The sequence below is a fragment of the Polypterus senegalus genome, chromosome 16 (genome assembly GCF_016835505.1).
Source record: "Polypterus senegalus isolate Bchr_013 chromosome 16, ASM1683550v1, whole genome shotgun sequence".
NCBI lineage: Eukaryota > Metazoa > Chordata > Cladistia > Polypteriformes > Polypteridae > Polypterus > Polypterus senegalus.
In genome coordinates, this window is record NC_053169.1 from 23302175 (window position 1) to 23316705 (window position 14531).

The following is a 14531-nucleotide window of genomic DNA, read 5'->3' on the forward strand; positions in this document are numbered from 1 at the left end:
TGCGTAAATAGAAAAACTATTATGTATCTTCTATTATTGAGTTTTTGTACTGTGAAATACCACTCCGTCTCTGTGGATTTAATTTTACTAAAAAGTTTATATTCCCACCCAACCACAGTTTGTAAAAATGTGTTCATAAACACAGTAAATGAAGTTTACAACAGAAATGGACAGTTTCCCATACAGAGTTTACTACTACAGGGGTAGACCCACAATTCCTACGATCCTGTTATGGAGTATGGAGCTGTAGAAAATGGACAGTTGGGAGTAAACAAAACGAATGTTCACCTGCATACACACTTGGGTAGACCGTGTGGAGTAGTGGTTAAGGTTTTGGACCTCAGACCTTGACGTTGTGGGTCCACATCCTGCTACTGAGACCAAAGTGACCATGAACAGGTCACATAACTAGCCTGTGCTCCAATTGGTTGGGGGACCCCAAAAGAAATACAAGCAATACTGTAAGTCGCCTTCGATAAAGACGACGGCCAAATAATAAGTAAGAGATCAGGTGCAAATCATCAGGATAAATCCTGTTTTGCTTCAGTACTTTATTGATAACAATGAAGTTAAACCAAAACTCATGCAAAGCTTATTTTTTTTTATACATTTTTGCGTAAACTCGAATCATGCTTTAATTTAAATCACAATTTGCCCAAAGCTAAAAGATGTCTTTATTTTATATGTGGGTGTTTTGGTGCGAAAGCTTACAAGTAGGTGTATATTACAGGCCATTTTAAGGTTTACACAGAGTGTCCTATAATGCAAGCACCTTTAGCATAAAGAAACTGTTACAGCTTGTAGAGCAAGTACTAAAATAAAAGAGGATTTAATTACAAACTTCTGTACGCAAAAACAGCCTTACGCATGGACAAGTAAAGACTGCATGTACAATGGCTCATGTATAAAACACTCACTTGAAATTTAATACATCATGATTTACTGCCTGCGGTGGGCTGGCACCCTGCCCGGGCATTTGTTCCTGCCTTGTGCCCTGTGTTGGCTGGGATTGGCTCCAGCAGACCCCCGTGACCCCGTGGTTAGGATATAGCGGGTTGAATAATGGATGGATGATATACTGCTTTTGAATAAGACACCACAATTTTATAAAATCTTTGTAAATTGGTCGTGTGCCTAAACATTTATTTTTTCTCACCTCTGAAGACGTTTGCTGAAAATAATGAACTAAAATGTATGTTTGCATTAGTCTGAATTGTTAGAAAACCAAAAATATTTACTTTACAGGTATTACAAATGCCATCATGTCATAACACGTGATCCATGGTATGACATGATGAGGTGAGGAATTCCAGCATTTTTGCATTTTTTTCCAAGATCCAGCCTCTAATAACTACAGTACAGCCAATCACTTAATTTTTCCCCTCCATACAAACTTCTCCAGTTAAGGAATGGATGAATGTAATGGAATAGCTCAAAATCAATATGCTGGTTTGAAAGTAGGGCTGTGAAATGGGGAATGACTTAACAAATATTGTATAGCATATACTCTTAAACCTGTTCATGTTTAACAACTATTTTGGGAGAAACACTATAAGCGCTTTGCTCTGGAAATTGTTTGCAATAATCTGTGTAACATTCAAACATATTGTATGATTGCTGTTATTTTACAGAAACCAACTAGACTGTAAATCTTCTAAACGAACAGATATCGTCAAAATACGAGTGAACTAGTTTTATTTGATCGAGTCTGTACATTAAACAGTCTTGTGTTATAACCTTTGCTTAGCAGAATGCTGCATGGCGTCATGAGGTTCCTCAGAACACTGTCATGAAAAAATAAAGCTGTGTCTTGCTCTCATTGTGTGTGTGATTTATTAATATGTAAGCTTGTGTTTGCTTATTTGACACATTTATACAGTGGATGTTTTACCATTCAAAGTACATGCCATCTTCAAGACAGTACAAAAAAGTGAATGTGTTCTCTTAGTCTGCTGCAATAACTCTTTGTACTGAATTGCTCTTTGTTTTTATAAAATTGTAACTTACCTTGAGTCACCAAAAGAGACACAGTAGTGGAAGCCGTTCCATCTCACAAGAGCTCCTGCACTGCCAGGTCAGAAGTCCCCCAAATATGACCTACTGAGTTCTGACTTGGCACAGCTGCCAATTTTCTAAAATTCCTTTCCCCAATACAGGATCATGGGAAGCTGGAACCTATCCCAGTGGACCCCCAAACCCCCGCCCCCCACCCATGTTATTAGTTAACCTAAGCTGCCCATATCGGGGGGATGAAGGAGGAATGGAAGAAACATAGGAATAAAATGTGCAAACTCCAGTAACCTGGCCAGGAGAAAGTGCAATGCAGCCACCCTATTTATATCATAGGCATGGAGTAAATCTATTCTGTCTGCACTCTTTAATTTTGATTTTTAGACTTTGGCCAAGTGTTAACCATACTAAGCTAAGCAAACCCAACAATTCTTCAGCAAGTTGACAGCGCCTCCTGTGTTGCTCATCCTTAATTGTTACTATTCAGATACAACTAAAACAAACTCCACAGAAAAAAGTGACTGAAACTAAAAAGTAAGCACTTAAAGAAAAAATACAAGGGCCCAGGAATTCCACTGAAGGAACTGTAAACTGTCGCTGATAAATTGCGTCTACTCAGCTTAGTAACAACTCTGTCACAATGCCCTATAAATATAAATCTGATACCACTGTAATTAAACAACGGGACCAGCTAAAGGAATCAATAACTGACTGTTTTGAGAAACAGTTTGGAACAAAAATCTGAAGCCCCAGGGAACTGAACTTAATAAGAAAAACTGATCCAACGACAGCGAGCTACATAAAAGCACAATGAAATGGGAGACAGCCAAGCATTGTTTGCCGATTTTATTCAAGTACTGGCGTGGGTTCGGGTTAATGTCATTCTCACTAACTCGAATAATGAGAGAGTTTAAGAAAGAAGCTTCTTCGCAGCTTCTACCCCCCTCCTTGCATACCTGAGTCAAGCAGAACGCTCACCATCTCTTTCTTCGCCTTGTGCCCGCCAGAAACCTAAAATGATTTTTGGTCCGAATTGTTTCCCCTACATTGCGTTTTGTGTGGGCGTGGTAGTGTCGCACTGGCTTATGGGATTGTAGTCCTAAACTTCATTAAGTGCTCCGTTATCCAATTAAAAGAAAACTACATTACCCACCTCGGAGAAAAGCATGTTCTACAGTTACCTCGACTATACGCTAAACTTGATTTAGAGAAAACATGGATTCTGCTTCGAAGTGGAAAAATCTGCCAGCTGCCCCATGTTTGAAACATTTAACTGATTCGGGATTTGGCTCAGTGCCTGCGGAACAGCATGCTGCGGTACAGGAGCTGACGAGAGCTCACATTGAGTCGTTTGATCACGCAGCTACAAATGGGTTGTGTCGAGCGGTGCAGGTTGGTACATTGTAACGATACGGCATGCCGCACGCTTCTGCGGGCTACACGTGGGTAGGTGTGCTCCAGTGGAGGTTAATGAAGTAGCTGGGGATTGCTTGTTTAAAGGGAGAATGCGAAACTGACAAGAGCGTGTTCTGAAGTGAAATAAAAAGTAAATGAAGTACAAGCTTGACAGTAGTTTGTTTATATCAGCCGGGTTATAACAGGGACGTCCAACTCCGGTAGTGGAAGAAATGAAGCAAGTAAGGGGAACAAATCTAACAAAAACAAGTCAATTAACATTGATTAAAAATTTTAATTAGCAGCAAAAACAGGCCACCAATTAAAAAAACTGAATGAGAATCTGCAGCCACTGTGGTCTTCCAGGACTGGAGTTGTCACAACATCTAAAGCATATGGCAGTTATTTTTATATTAGTTTAAGAAAGCAAGCACAAGTATTTATCCAACCCATTCTCAAGCAAGGTTTGTATTGCAGTGGTTGTTAATTACAAGTTTTATTTGTGGTGTAGGTGATGTGAGGGATTGCTTTTTCACTTTGCAGTCAGGACGGCAGAAATCTGTTCGATTTGTCAAGTAGGTTTATTTATTGGCTAAAGTGAAATAACCATTGCTTTCTCTATTGTTACCTGGACTTGGAGAAAACTTAATTTTCAACAAATAAACCAAACATATCTGCCACAATAAGCCAAATAATACAATTCATTTATAAGGATAATAGAGGATGGTTATTTTTGTGTATGTGTATGAGTGTATATGTATACAGGGGCTCCTCGGGTTACGACACAGTTCTGTTCCTACAACAGTGATGTAACCCGAATTTTGGTGTAAGTCAAAACACACCCTAGCCTAAGTCACTTACCTATCCTAACACGATTGCAAAATTATAATCTAGAGCATGAAAAACACAACTAAGCCACATAAATATACTGTACTGTAGTAACAGAAAAAATTACCTTCATTCCTTCTGATCTGTTTACGATGTCTAATTTCACTTCCATCGTTATGGCTTTCCTTTTCTTCGAAGCACTAGCATCTGAAGACTCTAACTTTCATCTAGGAGCCATGATAAGAGCCAAAAAGTCACCAAATAAAGCAACCAAACTAGTTCGCCAACTCATTCATACACCATGTTAATGTGTATTCTTCCGCTGTGCGCAACCAAACTAGGTCGCCCACACAGTCTGTAAGTATGACGCTAATAGCGTAAGCCGAAACACTCGCATCTCAATTTTTTTTTTTTTTAAGTTTTTATGGGAGTGACCGTTGTAAACTCGAGACGTTGTAACCCGAGGACCCCATGTATATATGAGGGACGTACAAAAAGTTTACAAACTTTTTTTTGCTCTAATTATTAAGAATTCCGAAAACACATTACATCACTTTTCTACATTGTCACCTTCCTCTGTGATGCAATTTCCCCAGTCCCATGACACTGTCAGACGCAACCAATTACCACTCCTCCCACCTTCACGGTTTCCAACGAAAATATAAAAGTGCGGAAACTTTTTGAACTCGTGTGTGTGTGTGTGTATATATATATATATATATATATATACAGTAATCCCTCCTCAATCGTGGGGGTTACGTTCCAGGGGCCTCATGTATAAACGGTGCGTACGCACAGAAATGTTGCGTAAGAACTTTTCCACGTTCAAATCGCGATGTATAAAACCTACACTTGGCGTAAAGCCACGCACTTTTCCATGGTACCTCATGCCTTGTCGTACACAAGTTCTCCGCTCGGTTTTGCAGACTGGCAGCACCCAGCGTCAAAGCAGTGCTTCTGTTCCTGTGTGGTTACTCATTATTTTCCTGACGCGGCTTTATAAATACACTGAACCTAACCACATATTGTTTATTAGTGTAACGCATCTGATTGTAATTAACTTGTAACAATATAATGGTACAGGGAATAGCCATAGTATTCCAAATACCATAACTGCTTTAGCGTTGTTACTCTCACTTCTCCTTCTCCTTCTTCTTCTTCTTCTTTCAGCTCCTCCCGTTAGGAGTTGCCACAGCGGATCATCTTTTTCCATATTACTCTCACTGCACCACTCTGAGTATTTATATCACTGTATCTGAGTGTGAATCCCAGCAGCAGCTGATCGGAAAGAGAATTATCGGTATACAGCTTCAAGGACATGATGTCTCAGCCACTGCAAAACGTTTTAAAGCCTTTCCTGTACAGACCTCGCGGTTCAGAAACAGTTTAATCTCAAGAACTTTAAATGCACTCAATCAATTGCTCCTTGTAGAACTGTTTGTACTTATAAGTACAATCACCCCACTGTAAACTTGCACTACAGTTATAATATCGCACAACCTGAGCCACTTTATAAAGCGCGTATTTACATATGATGACGATATCATTTTTAAGGTGAAATGCAGCAAAATATGTTTATTAAATTATACAGATAAAACTTTAACTTCATTTAAATAATCTATATTCTTCACTGGGACTGGCGTTAAGGATAGAATAATTAAACATGTACTACGAAGATATTTCAATGTTCCTTAAACGTTTTGAAGAATCGCGCTAAGCTTACAGATGGCTTAACGTCTATTACAGAGCTGATTGTGTGGCGATCGGTTACTTGGGGAAAGAAAAGCACTGACTGCAGTGACGGCTACGCCAATATATATTGAATATAACACAGAAAGAGAAAATAACAACACAGCTAAAAACACAGCGACAAATTTCGGCAAAAGTTAAATGCTTGTGTCATGAGCACGAGGCGGCTATGCAGTATCTGCAACGGACGAGGCCATCCACCATGCATAAGATACTTTACTGACATTGGCGGGCGAAGGAGCCACCGATTCTTCCTCTGCCCAGTGCCACCACAAGCCTAGAGCCGCCCCTGAGTACTGCTGCAATAAATTATTTCATCGAAGTGAAACACGTTTAATAACGTGCTTTAACTCCTATCATCATGAAAATGATATCACGTATAAATCTCAGTGTTTTAGTTATTCAGAGAGCTGTAATTTCACGAATGTAATGGATTCTGTGTCCAGTTGGAGGAAGAGAGCCGGTTTAAGAAGCAAGTAGTGATTCACACACACAGAGCACATAGAAGATCAAATACAAAACAAAGCATTTAATGTGCTACTTTAATTATGATGGGATTTGAGAAACTGGTTAATTAAACGATTTTAAGATGAAGTTTATGATGTTCTACTTAAATGACAAAATAAACTACGTGATTAAAGTGGAAATGTCGAGATTGAAGTTGACATTTCATGCTTTTTCCCCACTCTGTGCCTTTTTTTCTCTGTACCCTAATAAACTTTCATATGACACTCAGACAGTGGGCTACAACTCGTCTTTTCACGGCGACTTTGATATGTGATTTCTTTTTTATTTCCATCACTGTGCGATTTTGTGAACATGAGCTTTCAAGTTTCTCCAACACGCTATGTCACTCGATCAACTTCCTTTTGTTGATTATACCACGGCTTATTTGAACAAATAGTATGTTTTTCCTTTGCCTCCACTTGGTATTCGCTGAAATTCTTATATTTTCCCCGTGCTTTTCCCATTGTCTTTTCACAGAAGGCTGAGTTTAAGGGCGATTTATATTGATTTACATATTCAAAGAGGCGTAATTCTGGGAGGAGTTGGGGCGTTACATAAAGCGCGTGCACGAGCGTTAGTTTTCACGCTGATCGGAATTTATGTAGCGGAAGAATGTGGGAGTTGGAGTACGCACAGATTTCTGCATCTGGATTTTTCTGTGCATAAGCACATTTCGGCTTTTGTGCTTACGCCATGTTATAGTGTGAGTTCTACGCACGGCGTTATACATGAGGCCCCAGAACCCCCCGTTATAGGTGAAAATCCGCGAAGTAGAAACCATATGTTTGTATAGTTATTTTTATATATTTTAAGCCCTTAGAAACTCTCCCACACTGTTTATAAATATTCTCCGCACAGTTGTACAGTGAACCCTCGTTTATCGCGGTTAATCCGCTCCAGACAGATAAATGAATTTCCATGAAGTAGGATTCTTTATTTATAAATCTAATATTTTCGCAGTTAGAGCATAGAAAACCTGTTTACGACCTTCTAAATACGTTTTTTAACATTATTAGAGCCCTATAGACATGAAATAACACCCTTTACTCAAAAGTTCAAACTGTGCTCCATGACAAGAGAGAGATGACAGTTCTTTCTCACAATTAAAAGAATGCAAACATATTTTCCTTTTCAAAGGAGTGCGTGCGTCAGGAGCAGAGAATGTCAGGGAGAGAGAGCGAGAAAAGCAAACAATCAAAAATCAATAGGGCTGTTAGAGCTTTTAAGTGTGCGAAGCAGCGCGCAGGAAGCATATCTTATATCATTGAGGAGTTTTATTTAATATGTAATACGTGCTCTGATTGTGTAGCTTCTCAGCCATCCGCCAATAGCATCCCTTGTATGGAATCAACTGGGCAAACAAAATGAGGAAGCATGTACCATAAATTAAAAGACCCATTGTCTGCAGAAATCCGCGAACCAGCGAAAAATCAGTGATATATATTTAGATATGCTTACATTTAAAATCCGCGATGAAGTGAAGCCGTGAAAGTCGAAGCGCGATATAGCGAGGGATCACTGTATTTGAGAAATACCTAGACGAAACAGCACAAAAAAAAATAAAGCTCATAGTTTAGTTGATTTGTCTCTCACTGCATACGACTTATGAATTCAATATCCTGACATGACCATGTGTCACACTGCATGACCTTTTGTTGTGGTATGACCAATTTGCAAACCACGGGTGCTGATCTCACACTCCCCATCATGTCATATTACATGATTGAAAATTGCACCACAATGTCACATTTTCTGAATCTGGAATTCAGCAGAAATCTTGATCCTTTATTTCTTCATGGTGTATTAAACATGAGACATCAGACAAACGAGCTTCTATTTGTTTCTGAGGTTCACTGCCCTCGTGTTGCCTGATGGAGCAGAAACTGTACGAAGTGTTATCGTGTTACATACAGAGAGTTCAGTTTCCATTCTCTTTTAACATGTAAAACACAAGACATCAGCCAGACAAGCTTCTCTTCTATTTCTCTGGTTCAAAGTATGCATGCACATTATTCCTTGTTGCTTTGTTCGGTGCATTTTTATTTCCAGATAACCATTCAAACAATTCACAACAAAAACTGACAACTCTTTCCTCCTCCACTCTGCCCTTGTGAGCGTCACTCAGCTCTGACTCTCCTTTCACACATGGGGCATTTCCTTTTTAACCTGAGCAGGGGAGTACTTCTGGTGCAATAAGTTTGTCACATGGAAACGCTTCCAGGTCAGGTTAAATCTCTGTCTGATAGGGGAGACCACTTGCAGCAGCTCCGTCTAGCGATACCTGAGGAACCCAACAGGGCTGCCTACCAGAACTACATCTCCAGTGCAGCCCTGTGGGTGTGCAAATGGGAGCAGTAGCAGCAGGATGTTGCCACCCAGTGTACTGGAGGAACATGTGGCCCCAGAAAGCACTCTACCTTTGTTCTGTTGCTATGACGGCTTCCAAGCTGGAAAACATTTCACTAACCAACGCAGCCAGGATTCCTTTACACCCGCATCCACCTTTACATTGTAAAAAGTGAACAGTTTAATGATAAATGAATTAATTTTGTAAGGGCAGGATAATAATTACTCATTGTTCTTGTTAAGGAAATAGTATTTATGGTTTAACTTTATGGTGCAGCACACCAGGCACTGAATCTTTATATTAAACCTCAAACGGCAGCATTTCCAGATATCAGGCGGATCCCATGTTGTTGAATAAGACAAGTCTCTGTTGTGTCCCCGATGTCTTTATTGTAATTTCAGTATTTCTTGTAGAGAAACTGAACATTGCATACTCAATCCAAACAATACATAAATGCCATCTTTTTGTGGATCGTTTGAAGTTGCACTGAAAACACTGTATTTTAATAGCCCTTGTAAAACTCTTTAATGACATTAATTGGAAGACATTATAATCTAGAACATAAAAACACAACTAAGCCACAGAAAAAGGAAAAGGACATAAATATACTGAAACATAAACCCAGACGTGTAAGTGGAATGAAGAGCTTTCTGATGATGTAGAAATTGTACACTTCTTTATTCGGGTAAAGTAAAGGACTTTACATAAAGCTAAAAGTGATTAGTGTGTGAGTGGTCCCTGCAGCGATGGACTGGTGTGCCATCCAAGGTGGTGTTCTGTCCTACCCTCAGTGGGTTCTGGAGCCGCATGGTCCTGGAGTGGAAAGCTTAAGAGTGATATTTTATTTTAGAGCATTCATGTGTGACTATTACCAAAAGTAGAAGTGTCATTTTATGTCAAGTGCACAAGTGTTAATGAATTCAACATGTTTTGGTGAAATAAAGTTTAAGGGAAGTTATGAAATTATGCTTACATCTCGCAGCAATCCAGCACAAAAAATAATGTTGATTATTGTTATTCCTGCAGGCTATACCTCCTCTGGAGATGATGTACAAAAACGATCGGCTCACATTTACATTTGTCGATGCTGCAGTGCACTCGCCAGGGGTACCAAAAGGAAGTATTTGTAAAGAAACAAAAGTGTTCCCAGCAGAGTGCAGAGGGCGTAAAAGCACTTACAGAGGAAAGATAATGGTAACTACAATTATTTATTGTAATCTGGGGAATATACTTGCCTTCATTTTAATTTTATGGAAAGATGCCTCCCTTAGGGGAATCACATTGATCCTTCTGTTAACTGTTTGTGGAGTTTTGTTTAAACTTTAGGAAAAATACAGAAAAGGTGATTAAAAATAATAATAAAGGTGATTTTTAGCAGGGCTGTGGAGTCGGAGTCAAAGAGAGTTTTGGGTACGTGGAGTTGGGGTACATTTTTGCCGACTCCTAATAAATTTAAATTGTAATAAAAAAAAATACAGCAAATTCAAATGTCCCATTTTACAAACAGTCATAATTAAGTACTTCTCTGATGTAAGAATAAAGCCCGGTGCAGAGTCGTGTTACTACTAGTGTGAAGTTCAGCTGAGCTGAGCTATTATACAACCTGACATTCCCATATTGTAATCTGAATTATGGCACATTACAAAAAGTGATTTTGTTTTATTTCAGATATAATGTGTTTAACAAGTGTAATGATGGAGGTGGAGGTGTGTGCTATGGCCTGATGTGTGTTCAGGGGTTCTTGTCTTAGATAGATAGACACTTTATTATTCCCAAGGGGAAATTCACATACTCCAGCAGCAGCATACTGATAAAAAACAATATTAAATTAAAGAGTGATAACAATGAAGGTATAACAGACAATAACTTTGTATAATGTTAACGTTTACCCCCCGGGTGGAATTGAAGAGTCGCATAGTGTGGGGTCTCCTCAGTCTGTCAGTAGAGCAGGACGGTGACAACAGTCTGTCTCTGAAGCTGCTCCTCTGTCTGGAGATGATCCTGTTCAGTGGATGCAGTGGATTCTCCATGATTGACAGGAGCCTGCTCAGCACCCATCGCTCTGCCACAGATGTCAAACTGTCCAGCTCCGTGCCTACAGTAGAGCCTGCCTTCCTAACAAGTTTGTCCAGGCGTGAGTCGTCCTTCTTTATGCTGCCTCCCCAGCACACCACTACGTAGAAGAGGGCGCTCGCCACACCGTCTGATAGAACATCTGCAGCATCTTATTGCAGACGTTGAAAGACGCCAACCTTCTAAGGAAGTATAGTCGGCTGGCGTCTTTCAACATCTCCAGTAAGATGCTGCAGATGTTCTATCAGACGGTTGTGGCGAGCGCCCTCTTCTACGCGGTGGTGTGCTGTTTAAACTGGCCAATACGGTAGAGAGTCAGCTTCCTAGCCAGTAGTTCTGTGGTTAAATGACGTGTATGTTGCCTTCCTTCAATCAACATGGAAAATATATTAGCATTTTAAATACAGAGGAGTCGGAGTCAGAAGTACCGGAAGTGAAGGAGTCAGAGTCGAAGGATTCATCTACCGACTCCACAGCCCTGATTTTTAGGCATGTTGCCTGGAACATTTCATCGATTTCAAATTTTGTTTCTTTAAAGTATACAGCTATACATGTTCAGTACTGAAATATTAAGTTTATTGCAAATAAATAATTTTAAAAAGTTTTGATTTCTTAAGCCATTTGTTAATAGTAAATATAAATTATTGTGGCGGCACAAGATTACACAGAATTGTGGTTAGCAATATTGCCTCACGTTTCACGAGTCCTGGGTTCATTTTCTGGCTTGAGCCTTTTCTGTGGACTTTGCACCTTCTCCCAGTGTCTGGTTAGGTTTTCTATGGATTACTCCCCACACTTTCTAAAGACATGGATGTTGGAAATTGGAAACAGTAAATAGTTATGTACGTGAATGTACCTACTGTGGATATGTTCTTTATTTAGCCTTTATACAATTTCTTGCATTAGGAATTTGTTAGTTTTCACATGGGTGGCACGCTGGCACAGTGGGTAGCGCTGCTGCCTCACAGTTAGGAGACCTGGGTTCGCTTCCCAGGTCCTCCCTACCTGAAGTTTGCATGTTCTCCCCGTGTCTGCGTGAGTTTCCTCCTGCAGTCCAAAGACATGCAGGTTAGGTGCATTGGCGATTCTAAATTGTCCCTAGTGTGTGTTTGTGTGTGTGCCCTGTGCCCCTGCCCGGGGTTTTTTTTCCTGCCTTGTGCCCTGTGTTGGCTGGGATTGGCTCCAGCAGACCCCCGTGACCCTGTAATTAGGATATAACGGGTTAGATGATGGATGGATGGATAGTTTTCACATACCCCTTGGGGTCAGAGTGCTGTGTCAGCCATTGTACAGCACCCCTGGAGCAATTGTACATTAAGGGCCTTGCTCAAGGGCCCAGCAGAGTGGCAGTGACAGGGATTCACACTGGCAACCTTCTGAATACTAGTGCAGATCCTTCGCCTCAGAGCCACCACTCTGCCCCAGTTGTAATCTTTCTTGAGCCCTGTACTGCTTTAATGAGCTCCATAAATAATACTAATAGTCCTAATACTCTGAACTGTAGTAAATGAGTTTTACAATGGATGAAAGGGGTTAAGATTATTTAAGACAGGAATATCTGTGTATTCTGTTGGTTTCCTAAGACATTAAAGGTTCATTATGTTATCATGACATAACCTGGGTTAACTTGCTCATGTGAACAGCAGCTGTGCACAGACAGAACAGGTAAGAGGTGCTAAGACTGTGACACCATATGCATATTTGAATGCACTGAACTTCTATATGAGTAATGGAGCAAAATGTATAGAGTTAAGTTGCTATGTTCTGCCCTTTGACCATGTGGATTCTTTCAGAATACTCTGGTTTTCTCCCACATCCTGAAGATATGTATGTTAGGCCAATTGGTATTTTATAATTAGGCCGGTGTGTCTATGTGAAAGTGTGCCCATCTAGAAATGACTCCTTGCTTGGGCATTGATGCTGCTGCAGGGCCTGTAGCTTACTGTGACCCTGAATTAGACTAAGTGAGTTCAGGAGCTCTGGCTTTAATTAATTCTTTTTAATGGTAGTGACTTAGCTAAAACATGTATCTTGATTAATGAATAGTCATTTTCTAAAATACATTTGATTTTAAAATGGTTTTCTTTTTTTTTTTTTTTCTTAGGCAGATATTAGCTGGTCTGTTAATGGTATTCCAAAGGGAATTATTAAGCAGTCCCTTGGTTATGTGCCAATCATGGTGAAATCGAAGCTCTGCAACCTACATCGCCTTTCTCCAGAGGGCCTCATTGAACATCATGAAGAAGCTGAGGTAAGAATGGCTATAGAATTCCAGTTACTTATTTATATTTTTTATATTTATCTCCATGCATCTTATTAAGCATGCAAAGTGAAGATTGGCTTCTTCATAGGAACAACTAAACACGCTTTACTTTTAAAAATTCGCTTAGACACAGCCATCGGCAGTGTGTCTGTCTATGAAGAGAGTGTCGACCTTGTTGAGAGGTTTACTTACTTCAGCAGTGACATATACGTCTCTGGTGACTCTTCCTATGAAGCTAGTAGGATTGGGAGAACATGAAGGGACATGAGGTTGTTGGAAAGAGTGTGTGGTACTCTTGATATCTCTGCAAAAGGATGAAGGTCTGAGGTTTTTAGAGTCCTGGTGCTTCCTGTTTTGCTATATGGTTGAGGGACATGGATGCTATCCAGCGACCTGAGACAAAGACTCGAGTCTGTCTCTCTCTTCTGAGAATTCTTGGGTACCACTGGTTTGACTTTGTGTTGAATGAGCAGTTGCTCAAGGACTACCGAATGAGGCACATTACCTGCATTGTCAGTTACGGCACCACAGACATGTGGCGTGATTCCCCGAGGGTGATCCAACTTGCAGGATCCTCATTGTTAAGGACCCCAGTGGCTCGACCAGATCAAGGGGATGCCCATGTAAAACCTGGCTGCGCCAGATAGATGGTCATTTCTGGGGTTGGGGGACTGGACTGTGTGTCTGCTTGGGGGGTTGCCAGCCAGGATTCCGAGCTGTTTTGTCGTGTGTTGGGTGCGGCAATGTGCTGTGCTAGTGCATGCTCCACAACCTGACCTGACCTGCTACAGGTACATTATGTACTGCAAATATATATGGAGTACATTGATGATACAAGATGAATTTGCACAAATAAGAGTTACAATAGAAATAAAAAAAAAAACTCTTAGGAATTAAAATAATTGGAATGCTTTTTATGTATGAACAGGGCCACATCGATATAAACACAAATCATGGCTCAGAGTCAGTATGTCTTAAATTTAAAATGTTATTTACTTGCAGTGCCCTCTTCATTTCCTTCATTATTACTACGAATTAAAAATGCATACATTTCTTGTCAAATATGTCCACATCAGTTCAAAAGGTAGTAGTAGTGGCAATACTATACGAAGATCCTAAAGTCACTGTCTTATTTTCTCTGCCTTTATTAGGCCTGTCCATGCTTCTTCAGAAATAGCTCCTTTCGGTAACACTTTACATTAAGTGTCCATGAGAGCAAACCCAAAACTGCAAAAAAAATGCAGCTGTAATAAAAAAATTAAATTGCCTTACGCATTTTACATTGTGGAAAGCATACCCCCGGATACAGACAGACCGACACCAGAATGTCCAAAACACACTTCTTTATTTTTCCAAAAC

At 40.1% G+C, this 14531-nt stretch overlaps 1 protein-coding gene and 1 long non-coding RNA gene across 2 annotated transcripts in view; one reads left to right on the top strand and one right to left on the bottom strand.

Moving 5' to 3' along the window:
- LOC120516933 overlaps positions 1 to 4527 on the bottom strand; it is a 9297-nt gene extending 4770 nt beyond the window's left edge. Inside the window, exon 1 of the long non-coding RNA XR_005630948.1 lies at positions 4361 to 4527. This is a non-coding gene — a long non-coding RNA (uncharacterized LOC120516933). The remainder of the gene's footprint in view (positions 1 to 4360) is intronic.
- The window catches only part of polr1b (RNA polymerase I subunit B), a 37074-nt gene continuing 25712 nt past the window's right edge, over positions 3170 to 14531 (top strand). The window contains exons 1-3 of the mRNA XM_039738952.1: positions 3170 to 3402; positions 9863 to 10030; positions 13014 to 13160. Coding sequence (XP_039594886.1) covers positions 3226 to 3402; positions 9863 to 10030; positions 13014 to 13160 — 492 coding nt within the window. The 5' untranslated portion in view covers positions 3170 to 3225. The remainder of the gene's footprint in view (positions 3403 to 9862; positions 10031 to 13013; positions 13161 to 14531) is intronic.